General features: G+C 40.0%; 3 protein-coding genes across 18 annotated transcripts in view; 2 read left to right on the forward strand and 1 right to left on the reverse strand.

The window, feature by feature from the left end:
• LOC127062712 (uncharacterized) overlaps positions 1-18,529 on the reverse strand; it is a 136,459-nt gene that overhangs the window by 7,256 nt on the left and 110,674 nt on the right. For 7 of the 16 annotated variants that reach the window (XR_007781185.1, XR_007781183.1, XR_007781186.1 and 4 more), the window contains 5 exons: positions 11,635-11,804; positions 8,377-8,672; positions 1,002-1,884; positions 426-908; positions 72-319 (listed from right to left, as the gene is read on the reverse strand). Coding sequence is in view for 12 of the 16 variants with exons in the window: in XM_050991384.1 (XP_050847341.1) it covers positions 72-319; positions 426-908 (731 nt within the window). In the remaining 4 variants the exon portion in view is untranslated. Of the gene's footprint in view, positions 1-71; positions 320-425; positions 909-1,001; positions 1,885-2,015; positions 2,451-8,376; positions 8,673-8,970; positions 9,449-11,634; positions 11,805-18,529 lie in introns of those variants that run through there. The other 9 variants (XM_050991388.1, XM_050991386.1, XM_050991391.1 and 6 more) reach the window with 5 other exon arrangements.
• On the forward strand, positions 4,183-6,617 carry LOC127062166 (uncharacterized). The gene is made up of 4 exons (XM_050989916.1): positions 4,183-5,150; positions 5,255-5,359; positions 5,434-5,619; positions 5,721-6,617. The coding sequence occupies exons 1-4, from the start codon at positions 4,183-4,185 to the stop codon at positions 5,806-5,808; spliced, it is 1,347 nt and encodes a 448-aa protein (XP_050845873.1). The 3' UTR covers positions 5,809-6,617.
• On the forward strand, positions 10,614-18,518 carry LOC127062699 (uncharacterized). Its single transcript, XM_050991358.1, has 4 exons — positions 10,614-11,051; positions 13,513-14,618; positions 14,692-16,239; positions 17,297-18,518. The coding sequence occupies exons 1-4, from the start codon at positions 11,037-11,039 to the stop codon at positions 17,418-17,420; spliced, it is 2,793 nt and encodes a 930-aa protein (XP_050847315.1). The 5' UTR covers positions 10,614-11,036; the 3' UTR covers positions 17,421-18,518.

Genomic DNA, 18,529 nt, shown 5'->3' on the forward strand with positions numbered 1-18,529 from the left:
GTCAGTGTAATAAGCGAAAATTGTACGCGCGAAGATGATAAATCGTAGACACGATTAAAATGTTAAATTACCAAGGCTTGTTGTTTTCATAAGTCGGCCTGGAGGAATAATCGGACGTCCACGGTTTAGCCATGCTAGGTTTGTCCCATGGTTTTATCTCTGGCCAGGGACGTTGAGTACTTGGATTTGCCTGCCACTTTGAAATTTTACTTTTGGACCATGGTATCGCATCTAGCGTAACCCAACCATTTCTATCGTCGTGAGAGGTCATACCATAATACTTATTCCTTTTCAATGTATCATTCAAAATCTCACTAAGCTAAGAATAAAAACGAGAAAATAAAAAAAGAAAGATAAAGATGTTGCTCGTAGAACTTATTTCTTGAAAAAAAAAGAAAAAAGAAAAAATGAAAGAAAGTACTTACCTTGTCCTCGTTCAAAGTAGAATTAATAGGATCCAAAGTGGATTTTTCATCGTCGAGTATAGTAGTGGAAGAATCAGTGGTAGACTCGTCGACTTCGAGAACGAGCGGATCCACCGTGGGTTTAGAGAATTTCAACGGAAGCTTAAAGTCTTTCTCGGTAGAACTTTTAATTTTGTTGGCGTAGTCCTCGAGGAACTTGTTGAGTACGTCGGGATTGAAGGTGGACGTCTCAAAAGTATTCCGTCTGTCATATTCCAAGCTCAAGGCGTCTCGAATCATTCTTTCATCGTTGTTTCGTTGATCGGATAACGGGCCTTGAGTCATAGCGATAGGTTCTTGTGGTACTCGAAGATTCTCGTTCTTGGTTTTGAACAATTCGGAGGCGTTGGTCCTCATTTTAACAAAGTATCTGGTATTGCAATAGGAACCTTCCAGGATGAAGATTAAAAGAAGTAAACAGATCGTTCCGTTCGTGATCGCCATCTGTAAAAAAATGATTAGAAAATTTGTAGTCTTTTTCTGGGTGGAACGTTTGTCTCCGATTAAATCCTTGGTAGTCCACTGTCTTTCACTGACCGTGTCGATATGGTGTACCGAATTACACGATGCCTTCCAACGTAGAGATGTTTAATTACATGAACAAGGCGAATCGTTGTCGAGTCTCCAAGTGAGAACCCGTTATCGTCGGCGGCCACGGCAACGTGCACACTAGTAGCAGTAGTCAGCCAAGAGGAGCAGATAGAAAGAAGAGTAACAAAGAACGACCTCGCCTCTTCAAGGTCCGTGATGGTTCTGTTACTGAGAGGTTGGCCTCGTTTGCTTTTAATCCAGGTCCCCACTTCGAATGTACTTGGTCCATTTTACATCTCCTTCTCGACCTGGCTGTTAGATTTGCTTGTCCTTGTCTAGCCTGGTCACCGAGGAAACGGACTCGTCTCCTCTCTCCTTCTTTTTCACATGTTCTAACTCGGCATTTCTCCTTTCCACACTCGTCTTCTTCCACATCGTCGACGATCATTCGAACAATAGGACCAAGACGAAGACAAGGAACGATCGATGAACCGATAAAATCCAACTGACCGCGGTTGTACCTTATCATCGACGAACGATATCCTTGCAAATAAGTTTATACAAGACGTATTAGGGACGTTTATGTCGGTGTATTTTATCGAGTGAACTTGAAAAGACCGTACCCTGTCTCTGGCACGCGGTGAAAGAAGAAAGACATTCGTCACGCACTAATTACACCGGTCACCCGTAACAATCACGCATCTTCTCGCGACATCTTCGTCTTCCTTAATCTTTCCTTTCAAATAATCCTTCAATTAACTGTCTAAAATTTCTTTGTCCTCTTCCAGTCCAAATTCCAACTTTCGCTCGTTTGTACGTGAAAATTGCTTCGTGAAACGAAATTAATTCTTCCTTCTGTCTCTTCTATAGAAATTATTGTCCAGCGAAGCTAGAGAAATTGGTTTAATGTTTCGGTTAAATTGTATGAGTATCGACGATAACATCGATTTAGGACACGACGGAAGAACGGGAGAGAAAGACAAAGAAGGTTGATGGCGATTTTCATGGTCGGTAAATTACCAATTTGACCTCCTTCGATGTACGCACTATCGTCGGATCATCGTCGTCGTCGTCGTCGTCGTCGTCGTCGTCGTCGTAGTCTATGGGGAAGAGAAGCAAACGTCGAGGATTCAAAGGAAAAATCGGTCGTTTGATGATTTTTTCGCTTTCTCGGCCCAGAAACCTCAACCTCACTTTTTTGCTTGTTTCTTTGTAGCCTATACGCATACTTACAATTCTAACTCTTAGGTCTCTTTATCGTCGGCATCGAGTGAAACGCGAACGAAACTACTTTTGACGTTTTACGATCGAACGATCACATTGATTTTCATGAATTTTTCTTTTTCATTCAAATACGACGCTAAAATGCAAGTTATATATACTTACATATTATATTGCTAAACTGTAAGTTACATATTTATATATATATATAATTGAAGAAAGTATTCGAAATAGTACAAATTTTCTTAAAATAACTATAATAACTATTCCTTTGAGTTCGACGGTTCTACATAATGATTTTTTTGCTTCCGATTCCGATCGAACGTCGTGCGGTTTGATGGCCTACTCGAAACCGGAATTGGGTTGGTCGAAGCCGCGAAAACAACGACGACGACAACGACGATGACGACGCCGACGCCGACGACGATGAGGATGAGGATGAGGAGGAGGAGGAGGAGGAGGAGGAGGAAGGAAACGAAAAAAGGAAACAAGAATAAGAAAACAAAATATAAGAATAAAAGAAAAAAAAAAAAACGAAGAAGAAGAAGAAGAAACGAGCGGCCTTCCCATGCTCCGCGGCGAATGCTACTTTCATTGTCGGCTATATTTCTATGAGAGGAGAATCTACCGTATTAGATATTAAACCGAGCATACACCATACCGACACTAACCATCCCACCCCCTTCCACCTCCCTTTCTCATCTATGTGTATTCGTACACGGTGAAAAGATGGGAAGAGAGGGATATGATGATACAAGCTAGCCTGGATATTCTACGAGCTTCACGCATCGACAACGAGTTTCCAAGGAAAGTACTCCTCGCGATAATTGCATGGTTTTACCGTCGTGCTACGATCTACGCATCACCGAGTTATATGTACATACATAAATAAATACGTACATATGTACGTATATATAATATATGTATATACATTTTATATATATATGTGTGTATATATATGCAGATACATACATATATATACATGCACCAAGCAAAAGCCTGTCCATCTCACGAAAAACACGTTAGACCGGATTCGAAATGGTCTAATTGTTGTTCTTACAAACCTGCTAGGAATTCTTATACGATTGGAAGATGTCACGAGGAACGATATCGAGATAAGAGATTCGCGATTAAAATTTATTCGTGTTCGTTATTATGAGAGAATTTAATGAATCGACGGATGATAGGTTACATTTGTTTGCAGTTTAAACTCCCGACATAAATGAATTTCTTCGGATGATATAAAATCTTTCTTTTCCTTTGATTTTTTCTTCCTTTTCTTTTCTTTTTTTTACTTTTTCTTTTGTTTCGAATGCTCTCTCTTACAGAGCGAAATAATAATTTCACGGAAGACGAGAAAGAACGGAAGAGATGGAAAGACTTTCTAAGTTGCGTTTTATCGGCGAGCGGCGAGAGTCGAGTGACCTTATTTCGTATACCGAGGTCACTCGAATAGATACATCTCCACCCGATTGTACGCACTAAGCGACCAAGTCATGGTGGAAAATTCGAAAGAGGAAGAGAGAGAGAGAGAGATCAACCATCTCGTTGATTCCTTATCGTAAATCGCATGATCGAGCAAAAAATCTTTAATCGCGAGAAAAGAAATCAAAGCCTTTAACGAACTGACAATCTTTCTAGATCTAAGAAAGAGATAGAAATCGATGAAATATTTTATCTATAAAGTTGACACAGTACGCACTATGCACTACGATGCAACGTTTATGACAGCTAACACCTGCTGCCTGAACTAAACGCCATCGCGCTTCTTTGTCGTCGACAATTGGAGTAAGAACGATGATTAAGAGATTAGAGATTTTTAGAAAACGTTCAACTTTACGACAGAGTTAAAGGGGAGAAACGTCGAAGACAAGGTTTAGTCGGGTCCTGTCAAGTAAAGAGAAGAGATTCTTACCTGAAATCGTTGCTCTTGACAACTGTTCGAATCTCGAAGGATATTAGAGACATGGCTCTTTGTGTCAAAAGTTTCTTTCTTATCTACTTATCGATTCTTCCTAACGTTTTGACCGAAAATACAACGAAATCACCCGAAGAAAATAATTCTAAATCATTCGAAGAATCAACAGAAGATAATCTACCTCACGAGGAAGATTTTACGACAGAAGCAACGTTATTTATCGCTACGGAAACTCATGAAAATTTGCTCTCGACCATTGTTCTAGAAAGCGATACTGAAAATATTACGGACGAGTTTAAACCGAGCGTTCATCTCGGAGAGATCGAGGAACCAAGAACGAAGAATAATCCCTTCAACAACGTGCACCACGTCAATTTCGAAAACAGTCTCGACGTGGGATCCCATCAGGATGACCTTCGAAACGTTAAGCAAAGGATTCTTTACGACGTTAAGGAACATCAAGACGGTCGTATCCTGTTCGATGACGATAAAAGAAATTTTCATATCAGAAAGTATCAACAAGTTTTACCAAATCACGAGACGATCCAGCCGTTACACGTTACCGTCACGCAAAGTTCAAGGTCGCACTTGGATAATTTCGGCGAACAGAAAGTTATAAGCGATCATACGTTCCTACAGAATCTCGAGAAACCGGTATACGTCGAGGAGCACACATCGATGATATTTGAAAAACCTATGAGATTTCCAAACGATCTTCAAGAACATCTACCTCTTGGTAATGGGAACTTCGATGACAAGAATACGTTTTATTTCGTGCCCGATTATCGTCTAGTGCCGAATCAAAATAATTATTACAGCGTCGAACAACAAGAAGGAAATTACGGTAACGTTCAGAAAGCAAACAATATGATGGTTTATCTCGCACAGCAACACGAATACACTACACTTCGCAAACAACCACATTATTACTATTATTATTATCAACCTGTAGGCTATCAGGAAATGGACTTTTTAGGTGAGCCAAAACCCACTATGCTCTATCCCAAAGAGCACAGGTAAGATAAAGGAACGCGAGCTTATTAATAGAGTATATAGATCTATAGTTATGATTTTTTAAACGTTTTTTCCTTTTTTTTTCTTTCTTTCTTTTTTCCATTAGAATTTCACCATGGAGAAAGATTATTCATTTGATCGGATCTTTCTTACCATGGGGATTGTTACTGGCAGCTCTTGCTCCTAACGTGATCAAAATTCAAAATACGACGTGAGTAAAGCATCGGACGTGATTTCATAACGATTCACGGAATCTGTATTTTAAGCAAGGACGAATTCCTACAGGGATCCAAACATCGTTCTCTCAAAATTGAGAGTCGTTGACCTGCCGATCGAGCATAAGCAAGCGAGGCTGCTCGATGAACAGCGAGCGAATGTTTGCGAGGAAAGATCGATATGCGAATTGATATTGGCAGGTGGTAAACCACGAACGAATATAGTGCAAAACGTTCTTTGGAATTTGGCTATTAGGTCCGTACGATCAGGATAGGATCGGATAACATTTTTTGAAATATTTCCAACAGAGAGTATATATATACGAATATATATTAAATTATTTTTATCTTTTACAGATCTAACGAAGACACGGCAAGAAAAATTGGCCTCCAGGAAATATTTGAAGCAGTGAAAAAGAAGAGTTGCGCGACGATCGGTTGTTAAATCTCGAACGAAAGAAGGAAGCGAGTATTGTGGCTGACACAAGCTATTGTTTCCTCGACCCCCTCTCTCCCTCTTAATCGCTGAACTCAGAATAGCCATTGTCTTTTCAAAAGCTCGCGCAAGATAATTAGTTTTGTTTTCATTCTGACTGCGAAAGTGTGTCCTTCGAAGAGTAAGGAAAGGAAGAAAGGTGAAGAAAATAAATATAAAGAGGGACGAGAAGAAGATCGTTTGAAGAAGCATCGGTATTATTATCATCGGTATCTCGTTCGAGAATTCGTCTCGTGTATGCACTCGTCTCGTCCTCGCAAGTGAAAGTAGTCGCTGAGTATATAAGTGGGTCAACGCTAGTCCATTCTGGACCATCGTTCTCGCTCGTGAAACTCAGTCATTTTTTCCCTTATACATATATATTTATATTCGTAAAAATACATTGCTCGATTTCCAGTAATACGTAATTACATTAATTTGTCATTGCACAGATGTACGTATTTATCTTTTCTAAAAAACTGAAAATCAAATAGTCCATTTTTGATAAAGTCACGAAAGATAATAATAAACGTATATTCGTTTTACGACGAACCAGCAATTTTTGTTATGATTTATGTTCGACACCTGCCAGGAGAATATAGAAAATCGTGGATTAGACGTGGATTAAATGAACGATGAAACTTTCGAAAAAAAAAGAAAAGAAGAGGAAGAAGAAATATCATTCGAGAATCACGAAGGAAGAGAAGAATACCGGATGGGAATCGTATTTTGGGTCGCAAAGTTGATTTTCACTTCGAGGAATGCGTAAGAAAGGCCGCGTAAGAAGACAACAGCGCGTTGGATCGCTAAACCGAGATCGATTAGTTTCTTCTTTTCTCTTATTCTTATTTTTCATGCGAGAGAAACAAAGATATTCGCGATCGATCGCATCGTCGATGTCGTTTTATTTTTTCTTCCATTCTTTTTTCTTGTTATCACGATATCCTTTTCCTAAGAACTAATCGTGCGATATATGTTGGGAGTTTAACGAAAGTGAGCCACTTTTTCTGCGGGTTCTACTTTAGAGTCGAAAACGACCATACACCGATTACTCCTTAGAGCGGATCAACGAGATCGCTCGTAAAGTATGGCTTAACGATTTAGAATTTTTCTGTGACAGATGTTCCTAATCCGTTCTTCTGTATCGTCATAATTTACGTTTAATACGAAATCACGTGATGTCATATCCAATTATCATCATCATCATCATCATCATTATCATCATCATCGTCATCATCATCATCATGATCGTCGTCGTCGTTTTCGTCGTCGTCGAGAGTGAGAAAAAGAGATAAAACCGTGATAAAAACGTCACAGAAGTTAGACGAGTTTTCTTAAGAGAAATCGTGCTACAATATTACGAGTAATTAAATCGACGAGAACAGTATGCGTGTAATAAAGAACTGGGAGTAACTTGCATATAGTAAATCAAGAAACATTCGAAAGCCGAACGTACCTACCTACTCCGTAATAGTCTCTTCTTCATGAACTTTCACGTTTATGCCGACGTTACGACCCTGCTGTTACTTTGATGACATTGTACAACGACGACGTCACGGACGTCTCGATCGTGCCTTCCTCGTTAACGTGAGTCGTTTATTAACGAGTAAAGATTTAGGAACGATGAAAGGTATCAACAGAAGAAAGTTAAACGTTCGAGTTTGCTACTTAACGTCATCGCTAAAAGACTTTACATCCTAATTAAAAACAGAAATTTCTTTCGATCATTTTTTGACATAAGTATGATGACGCCGCGTAACGTTGACGATGATGCGTGGGCATTACAAGATATGTCAAGGAAAGCGAGTGTGTAAAAGATGCCGAACGATATTGGAAAACGTTGTCGACGAGGTCGTCCAAGCTGAGAATGAGTCGTAAGTAAGTAAGTAAGTAAGTAAGTACGTGCTCATAATCGTTAACGTATCGTATCATCAACCTCGACGAGAAAAAAGGCGTCGAATTTTACTTTTTTTGTCTTTTTTTTTTTCTCTCAACGAACGAGTCTTACATAAACTTGTAGAATATTCAAACGATATCCCATAATAACATGTCCCCCTTAACTCAAACAAATTGATTCCTTTTTTGATCTTGGAGATTTCGAATTGGTCAAGCCGTCGAGATTAGATACGATCAATTAGAGTTTAACAAGCTTTCGACAAATTTACATTGATTTTTATATGATCGTTATATCGAAAGTCGGTCGTTGACTTTACATTTATATCGTATAAAAGAGAAATTCGTTAATCTTGCGAATGAGATCTATGAAACTTTTTTCTTCTTTTAATTTTTCGTTCCTTTTATGAAAGATAAGAGAAAATAAAATTGATATTCTTAAAAAGTCTCTTCGAACGGTGGAATCGAAGAAAACGTGAGTGGAGGAAGAAGAGAGATTAAAAGGATTAGTCGGGAGTTTGAAGATCGTGACTGAGTCTTCAAAGGAACTTGACTCTTTCTCTTTCTCTCTCTCTTTCTCTCTCTCTCTCTCTCTCTCTCTCTCTTTCTTTCTCACGTTCGTGCGTTGCCATGGGTCACACTTACCTACTGATCCATATTACCTCGTTGCATTTCCGGTGTTCACGATATCACTCGAGAAATCGAAAGGCCATATGTATTTTGCTTCCCGGAAAAATTCATAGAGCCACTTTCCTCTTCGTGTATCTCGTGTGTATCCTCCTCTACCACCTCCTCCTCCTCCTCCTCCTCCTCCTCCTCCTCTTCCTCCTCTTTCACCTCTTTCTCCTTCTCTTCTTTCTTCACTACTTTGCACGACTTTCGAAAAGTGAAAGTCGACCCGCCTTTTTTTCTCCTTTTCCTCTCTTTCTCTCTACTCTATCCTAAATAGAAGACGAATTAGAAGAAGTATTTAAAGAGTATTTTGAAGAGATATTATTTACGAATGATATTAGGAATGACTATAGACCGAGTCGTTTATCGCGAACGAAGAGTTTCGAAAGAAAATGAAAAAGAGGAAAAAGAAAAAAGAGGGAAACAAAAGAAAGAGAGAAGGAATATCGAAAAGAACAAAAGATTCCTATCTAATTATACCACGATTATAATACCATAAACGATAGGGAATAGAAACGTTGTGGGTGGAACGAAAATAGGTGGGCCACAATTGTCATCGAATAATACCTTCGCGTCTTCCGGTGTCCTTGGAAAGTGAAAGTGGTACGTTCGTTCTTTCATCTCATTTATCTTTTTTCTTTTTATCTTCTTTCGCGAGAAATGCAAATTAAAAAAGGCTCGAATAGGATTCCGTAGATGATTGCGGAATTGTGTCAGTTTATGGAACGAAACGATACGAGAAATCTTCGGTAGGAGGTCGAGGGACACGTGGAGAAGGTTACACAGGTGTGCATCGTCGTCGTCGTCGTCGTCGTCGTCGTCGTCGTCGTCGGTGCTGAACGATGGACTTTCACTGGCGGGTCTCTGAACCCGAGACTCGAATTCTTCGTCTCTCTTTCTTTCTTTCTCTCTTTCTCTTTTTTTGCCTCCAGAATCGAACGTTTCTTCCGGCTCGTACGTGTTCGTGAACTTGAAAAGTTAGCTCGGACTACCTGCTTGAGTTTCATGTACCGGTTTTGGAGTTTAATCATCGAACGGATCGTTCCTAAGAAGAACATTAAACGAGCTTTATGATGTTCGTTAAATTGGAACGCATTTGGTTCGCGATTCGTACGAACATTGTTAATATACCTTAATTAAACTCGGATCGATCGATCGTAATAACAAGATCTAAATGCTCGCTGAAAAGAGAACGGTGACACGAATGTTCGCATAATATTTACCAATATACCTTACATCCAAGGTAAAATAAAAAAGTGGAACGTCTCGATATACGACGTAAGAGTCAATAATAATAATCCATACCGTGTAATCTTTTTAACCTTAACGGGCTAAAATAAAATCGAATACGGATCGGTATACGCTTACTTTCCAACGTGATCCAGATCGGACGACTCGCGGTATATGACTCGGACCGATGGCTTAGAAAATCGAGGCGAGAGACACGTTCAAAGTCAAGCATTGTGTTCGACGATCCGTGGATGATCCTTATCGTATAATTTTCTTTTTGCAATTACGAGCATTAGGATGACTCTAAAACCTGATCCTAATAAATAAAGTCCGAACGAATGAAGATCGTTGTGTGTCGCGTCGATCGAATAAATTCATTTGAATTATTTCGTGCATGAACGAGTGCGTTTTATAACGATCCCAAGTGGTATGCTTCGATGGTAAGAAAGAGAGAGAGAGAGAAAGAAAAGATGCAACAAGGATCATAATGGATCTTTAATCTCGTTTGATCTCTGATATAACAGGAGATAAGAATTAATCGATTGTACGTTTCTAATCGATTCGTTTCATTGGATGTTATCTACGAAGAGTCGTAATTCTATTTCTTTCTCATAGCAATTTTCGTAGATAAATTCATTAAAATTTTTTTTTTTTACGTTCGGACGTTAAACAAGACGCGCGAGTTGACGATAATATTTTTGCGGGAGCAAATTTCAAGGATGTCTTTTAAACCAGAGACGGATCTCTCTCGTCTTTTTTTCGTTGACCCCTTGTGGTTCTTTTTTTCTCTCCTTTTGCCGTCCATATCGTCGTCATATGTCATCAAAATGTGTTAAAAAAAAAAAAGAGAAAAAAAGTCTAGACGTACGGTAGCGTATGGTTCCGTCGAACGACGGAAAAAGGCGAAGGCGAAGGCGAAGGCGAACGGAGGAGGAAGTAGGTCGGAGAGAATTCTCACTCCTCGATGGAGACACGAGGAGCCACCGGCTGACTGCCGTCGTCAGTCTCGCCAAGATATCTCGGGAGTCAACAGGTGCGTCTAGGAGCCGACACGCTCCTTCCTCCTCTTTCGTTCTTTTTATCCTCCTTTATTTCTTTTTTATTCTTCTTTTTTCTCTTTTTTCTTTTTACTTTTTTTTTCTTCGACACCGTATCATCGAATTCGACAAAGTTGGTCTCTGAACGTATAAAGGCACCGAGGATTGTCAATAAAGAAAAAAATAAAAGAAAAAAATTTTTGATTTTTCCTCTTCCATCTTGCGTCTATCTTGCATCGAGATAGAAAGAGAAGGAGAGAGAGAGAGAGAGAGAGAGAGGGAGAGAGAGAGAGAGAGAGAGAGGGGGGGAAAGAAAAACGAAAAATCGCGAGAATCGTTCGGTGAGGATCGCAATATAACTGCAAGATGATGTCAACGAAGGTGAGTTGTTCCTGTCTTTTAATTCTCTCTTTATTTCGCCATCGATCATTCGATTTACACGTACGACCACGTCGAACGGATGGTATTCGACGTTCGCGTTTTTTCGAATAACGGGCTCGGTAGAAGTTCGATATGGAAAGGAGAAAAAAAAAATAAAAAAAAAATAAGGAGAAGAAGAAGATGAAGAATCAACGAACTAGATCGGTTTAATTGTTCCACAATTAACGTCTGACCGTGGATTTTCTGGAGCGGAAACCCCGTGCGACATGGATCGGGGCCACGCCATAAGAAACTATATAGTCATTGCAAGTTTCTTGTTACTAATGGACAATGATTTTCATTGATGATCGTTCATTAATCGGACAATCGCGATTGCCGACCGTTAAATCCGACGATCATTTATGACAGTTCTTACCTAACGGTTCAGAAAGAGCCAGCTCGTAATAGAATTGATCTCTAAAGAATAGACGAGTGAAATTGGTCGATCGAAAGTAGTCTGTCGAGGAAGGAAGTCTCGCAAAAGAAAGAAAACAAAAGAAAAGAAAAAGAAAAATGATCTTCTTTTCACCGAAGACTGACATACCGGTACTAAAAAACGCAACGCACGTGCGAAACGCGTCCAGCGAAAGCAAATCGTCGTTCCATTTCACTCGAGAGTTCACGTCGGTCCATCGCGTTATCCTTTCTTTCCATATTTGTTTGCTTTTTTTATCGTCGTTCAACTCGAGCATTTTTCATTTTCTTATTTTTCTTCTGTAAATAAAAATTCCATTGAAAATTTGACGAGAATCTAATTAGTAGGAACGTTTTAAAGATATCGAATAATTCGAATATTCGATTCGTCTATTTGTATGTACGTACGTATGTATGCGCGCACGCGTGTGTTATAATATATATATATACACATATGCATGTAGTTTAAATCACGGCAAATAATTTAAAAGAGGTGAAAGTCTCGTGAACAGCATGTGGAATAAGATCCAAGTTAAAACGTGAAAACGTGACCAATTGGAAATTAGTTGAATGAATATTTCCCTTATTGGTAAGAGTTTAGAAATCTTTGTTAAATCTACATAATCTATACTCGGATAAATGAAATTTTCTAGCAAGCCCACATGATCTAATCGTAATATCTAATTTGTTATACCTACAAACCTACGAGCGAATATATATGCTATCGTTGGGTAAAAATGACTCTTACCGTTGCTCGATTAGTATTTCGTAATTTTGCTATTCCTAAAACAGAACACTGACAGTGTTCGCGAAAACGATTAAATTTCTCACGTTGTGCGTTCGTGCTTGCGATTTCTCTCTCTCTCTCTCTCTTTCCCTCTTTCTCTTCCTTTCTTTTTCTCTAATTCTCCGCGAACTTGATTACAGTTGGAATTACGAGTTAGGAGGACCGTCATAGAAAAATTTATTTCATTTTCTAAATACTAGGTTTTTCTTTCTCTTTTTTTCTAGCGAGTTTCTTTCTGAAACTATCCCACGCATTTGAATCGTGCCAAGCGTGATTTGCCTGCATAATGTAAAACTTTGTACATTTTCCTATTCGAGATTCATCGAATAATGAGCGACCTCCTCTTCATTTCATGTAATCACTGAATAACTATTACGAATAATCGAAGAATCGAGTGGGCACTTTCGATATGTCCTACGGAAAGCCGATAAAGGTTGATACAAATTTGTTATAAGAAAAAAGAAAAAAATAACGAGAGCAACGTTAATCTCAGATTACATCTAGATTACACACGAGATAAAAATTTCACGTTCGTTGGACAACAGGATAGTTTGTTTTCTCTGACGTCGAGCGTTGCATAACGTCCTTATATCGGTATTATATCGATTTTATTTTTCCAGCTGGCGCTCGTTAAACTCAATGAATATAAATACAATGGTTACCTAAAACGTTTTATATAATATCGCGTACGTAATTTTCCTTTTGGGGATAGGGGATGCCGTGACGAGCATATAGGAGAATATACGAATGTATGTATGTATCTACTTATCCAAGAGAAGCGTGATCGAAGGCGATAGAAAAATGCACGGAGAAGACGTGCACAATCGATCTTCACGATCGAACACTAAGGCCGACTTTCGAAATCTCTGAAAGACTCATTTCACATGCTAGCTGATTCACGAAGCGTTTCACGATGCCGACAAAACGTAACGGAGAACGTGGTTAGATATCAACGAGAGAATCAAACGATAGAGCTACCTACGTATTTTCGTCTTTGTCTCTGTGCGTGTGCGTGCATGCGTATGTAAAAATAGAAACATAGTTAGTATTACCGAACGATAGACGAGTCGATTATCATCGATGCATTCATTGGCTCGCAACTTGCGTTAGACGAACGATAAGCATAGAAAGTAGCCTAATAATATGGAGAACCAAAGCAATTACCAACGATTTCTATCCAAAGTGATTATCTAGTCTTCGATTTTGTCAATTTGTTTTCAGGTAACATTTATTCTAGTCTTGGCAGTTTTGATTATCGGGAATCTAGCGATAGATCTACCAAAGCCTGGCTACGCTAGGACAGTTTTAAAAGTATCTAGAAGTCTTCCGGGTGAGACCGAGGAGTTAAAGATTAGGACGAGCGAAGGTAACTTGGCAACTTTGATCGTGAAACGACGTGAAAAGTCAACGTCGATGTTCGATGACGATCGAGTCGTATCGTCGGGTATCGACGTTACCGAAAGGAAAGAGAACGTTAGCAAACACGATATTCCATCAACTAGAAAGAACGAAACCGATAGTGAAAACGATGAGAAAAAGAAGAAGGAGGATGTAAGGAAAATGGAAGAGGCACAAGTCGAGGAGATCCGTGCGAAATTTGTCAAACCCGAGGAAATCTCGGTAACCGAGAGATCGTCCGATCAAAACGAAACGAAAACTACGATAACTCGTACTATCCGACCAATCGGCGAAAGCAATATCGATTATGGAAATTGGACGCCGTTAGGCGAGGATGGTAGAGCTTTGAAACTTGGTGAAACCACTACCGAGGAATATCACAATTGGAAGCCTCTACCGGCTGACGCGAAGTTGCCGGTTGAACAGGGCAGATCGAGTTACGTTCGTTTCGGTGATACCACTTATGCGAACAACGGATTGCTATTTGTAAGAAATCTACAAGATCGAACACAGAGAAACCTCGACTTTGTCGAGGAGAAAAATAATCAGGCCACGCAATATACGTTCTTACCGCATCAGCCCAGGCAATCGACCAGAACGAACATCGGTGCCAATCTGTCGAAGAACAGAGATGCCAAAAACGTTCCGCCCGAAGTCATCATCAGATCGGAAATCAATGTCAAGTCTCATCCGAAGAGATCACCCATGTCATTGGACAGCGACGGTACCCCCATAATACACGGCAAACGTGTCCCAGACGAACCCATGGATAAGATCCAAACTTGGCGCAACGCCAGAATCATCAACAACAAGCTGATAACCGAGAGTACGAGTTCCAACCCCGTGGATCCTTCCGGTGCTTACTATTCGTCCGATCATCTAGCGGAGAGACAAAGATTCGAAAGATTCTTCAAGGATGTTAATCGTAGGTGAGTTATCTCGTCGATTTTCTTATAATTTATTGCGCGGGGATTTCCAACTCGTCAATTTTATCGTTTACAGATATGGGAGAAATTACGAGGACAATGGGAGAAACGTTTACTTCGAATGGGATCCGAAAAATTACAAGAACGAAGCTCTGAACGCCGAGGTTTACGAAACGAGGAACGACAACTATCGAGCCAATGTACAAAAACGAATGTTACATCCCGACAGTATCGCCAATTATCCAGTTTCGCAACTTTACACTCCGGAAAGTCAAAAGATTTCGTCAGTACCCGTGAAACCTGGAGTGAGAGCTCCCGTTTTACAGTATGCTCATCCCGAATTGGGCGTCCAACCGGCTAAGATCGTGAAGAACGAGAAAAGACGACCGGAGAGTCATATGGATAATTATCAACACTCGAACGGACAGTATCCGTTTATGGAGCAACGTCAAAAAAAGAAATACGTACTGAACGATAAGAACATAGTCGACACTTACACGACGAAGAACTACTATCCGAATCAACACTTTTATGGCCTGAAAAGACCGAGCGACACGCCGTTTTGGGTGAAAATATCGGAGAATTTGAAGAATCAATTTTCCAGCGGGGTAGAAAAGGTATCCCAATTCACCAAGCCCGTGTTCGATCCATTGGTCGAGGCAACGCATAAAATATCTCAAAATTTAGGCTTGTCGAACGGCAAAGAGGCGCAGGATAAGATCGGTACTGTAGCTTCTGGCACAAGCATTCTCATACCTGCTCTTGGTCTCGTTGCGTCCGGTGCTGCGCTTGGAATCGGTGCTGTGGCAGTGGGAAGATATCTTGACGTGGACGTTTTGAAGAGATCCAACGAAGATACTATCGATTTGGAACATAAAAGAGCGATAGAAACGAATCCCTCGTTCTTGGAAGTCCTCGAGAAGCAGAGAAAAGATAACCTCGAGTTTCAATTACCGCGTGACACAGCGGACGGTGGTGTATATTTGGTGCTGGAACAAGAGAAACGAACTCCGGAGAGTCTCCTGGACAAAAATCAGCGCAATAGAAGGAGTCTGGACTACGTGGACATCTTTAACACCGAGGCCGACGTTAAGAGTCTTGAAAAGAGCAAGAGATTACAGAGGAAAGGGGCAGATTCGATCACCGAGATAGTCGAGATCGATCTACCCGCAGCGAAGGGTAACATCGACGTGACCGAGTTTTTGATTCCTAGAAGAAATACTAAGAAGGAGAAGGAAGCGAGAAGGGACGGGACGATTTTTGTAATCGGAGATGATTCTTTGTCTCAGGAACTAGCAAAAAAGGATCTTGCTACAGAGGTATCCGAAAAAGATTCCTTCGTTAACGTTGCGAGGATAATCGAGGACGCGATCGAAAGATCTAAAAAGATATCTATGGAGGAACGGAATAAAACGAGAAGGAAAAGAAGTACGGAAAGCGATGATCAGGAATTAGACGATATCTTGCAAAATCTGGAAAACGCCGAGGTTGCCGAGATCGCGCATATCGATGGCGACTGGACCAATACACCCTGCGCAAAAAGGATATTCTGTGACACTATGATTCAAAAGGATCCCGAAGCTTCGATCTTTATGGAAAAGAAGATGGCTAAATTGTTGGGTCTGTAAGTATCGAACGATCCAAACTTAGGTTCGTCATAGTCCCATCGCGTTAATTAGCATATACCTCCTTATGTGGGACAAAAATTCGTTCTTCTTAGCAACTGGTTCCCTCATTAATAGATACTGCCAACCGGTAACGAGAAAGCTGCAGTTTATCCACTTTCTAACCGTCGATAATTACGACAAAATTTTTACTTTAAACAAACAGCTTGGGCCGATAATACGTTCAACGACAACGACAAGGACGATCACGATCGTAGACGATGTTAGATATAACTTTAATTCGCGATTCACGAAATCAAACGTTTCTCTCGCGGATTTCCATATGCAATTAAGTCGCATGAATGCGTTAAAGAAATGAGTAGGAATATCGAAGAGGCAAGTACCGATAGTAGCCAGTGTCGAGAAACGGATAACTTTCTTCCAGCTTTCGCCGACAACGTCCTACTGACTGATACGACTTTTACCTCTTAGCACAGTTTCACTACACTTCGGACCTGAGCCGGTACGGCACTGACCACGTGTGGCGTGATAGAGGAAAATCTACGGATAGAGAAAGATATTTTCAGACGTATTATTCCCCTCGCATTTCGACTTCTCCAGGATCGTCGATCAATATCGTCGCTTACGCGTCGTCGACGATAACATTAAGAATACTAATAATTTCCCAGTTTCATTTTTTTGTTTAAAAGTAATATCGTGACTATCAAAAAGCGAGACAGTATTCGAATATATAAAAAGGTTACATATTCGAAATATAAAATGGTTACCGATTCTATTTCCTGGATTTTCATAAGAGACAGTACATAATTCGATCACTGGCCTTACCATAAACGTGCTAATGAAACCAACGTTATATCACCGTTTGATTGCTTTTTTGGTAATGGTTAATATGTACACACACAAACATACGCGCACATGCACACGCGCACATGCACACGCGCACGCGCCTGTTTCGTAAAAGGTATTTAATAGCTTTCTCGTCGAACGAATAAGTTGCCCCGCTCTATTCAAAGATCTTTCATCATTATTTCTTAATAAGACGAAAAAATTTTACAGAATTCAGCCTGGAGCAGCCGTGCAAGTATCGAGTCACTTCGAGGAGGTAATGGACGCCATCAGAAGGCACGATTGTTCGAGTTTTCTTTGCCCTCAAGCCAGACCCGGAAACATTTTCTTCTAATCATCATCGATAAGAGGAGGACAACTTTCTTCGTTCCTTTTTCTTTGTTTCTTTTTTTCCCTTTCTTTCCTTTTTTATCTTTTAGTCACGTCGAAGGAGATCTTTACCGATCAATTGTACATAATTGCCACCGAGGCGAGAATTTTATTTAATGATATGCACATTCTACTTTAATTTAATTCTAGAAACTCTCTCAAGGCATAAATCTATCTCGTGAGTTCGACGAAAGAACGAGTAGGTCGTTTCCCAAATGGCTTTCTGCGAACGCACGATTGCATGAGCGCGATCCCTTTTGATCTCCTTGTTAGATTACTCGAGATCAGAAGAGATAATAGCGTAAGAGTGTTAAAGTTAATAGAACGTGTCCTGCAAAGAGAGTTATCGTTTGCTTTACATGTATGTATCTACGTATATCATATTTATTTGTATACCGTGTGATTTCCCAAGGATCATCGCGGTTCGTATTATATGCAAAGGCCAATGAATAAATGATATTTTTTACGTAAAAAAAAAAGAAAAAAGAAGTATCGTATCAGTTCTAGATTTAACGCAAATGTCGTCACAAAAACCGTCTGTTATTATTATCAACGAACGAACCATATTCGAGAATTCGCCTTGGTATTCGACGATTTCAGCCAATAGTAATACGTTTTAGATTTCGTTGCTAAATTGGACTAGAATCCTTCGTACGAAACTTTCCCAAACCATTGCGATATCCGCTACTCGAACCCGTTACTGGAACGTTGTCGAGCGGGTAGCGAAAATGTATAAATTAATGTAATTAACGCTGAACCACTAAGAAATTCCTTATATATAAAGCGGTGCACCGAGACAGTTTTAAACACCTCAGGGAGCATGGTAAAACCTGAAAGATTAGGCTCGTTAAATTTTTTTTCAAGGCATAACGCAAGTTAAATCGCCTTTTAGAAGGGGAAGACGAAGTTAAACGGTACGGTCCTGGATGGATACATTTTTAAGTAGATGGTAGTGGGGATCGTAGTTCATTTAACTTCAACGAGAGAGAGAGAGAGAGAGAGAGAGAGCATGCGTACTGCCGTATCGAAGAAAAATAAAAAGATATTCATACCTAAGGACAAACTAGAACGCAG

This window comes from Vespula vulgaris, chromosome 3, assembly GCF_905475345.1.
Source record: "Vespula vulgaris chromosome 3, iyVesVulg1.1, whole genome shotgun sequence".
In the NCBI taxonomy this organism is placed as follows: Eukaryota; Metazoa; Arthropoda; class Insecta; order Hymenoptera; family Vespidae; genus Vespula; species Vespula vulgaris.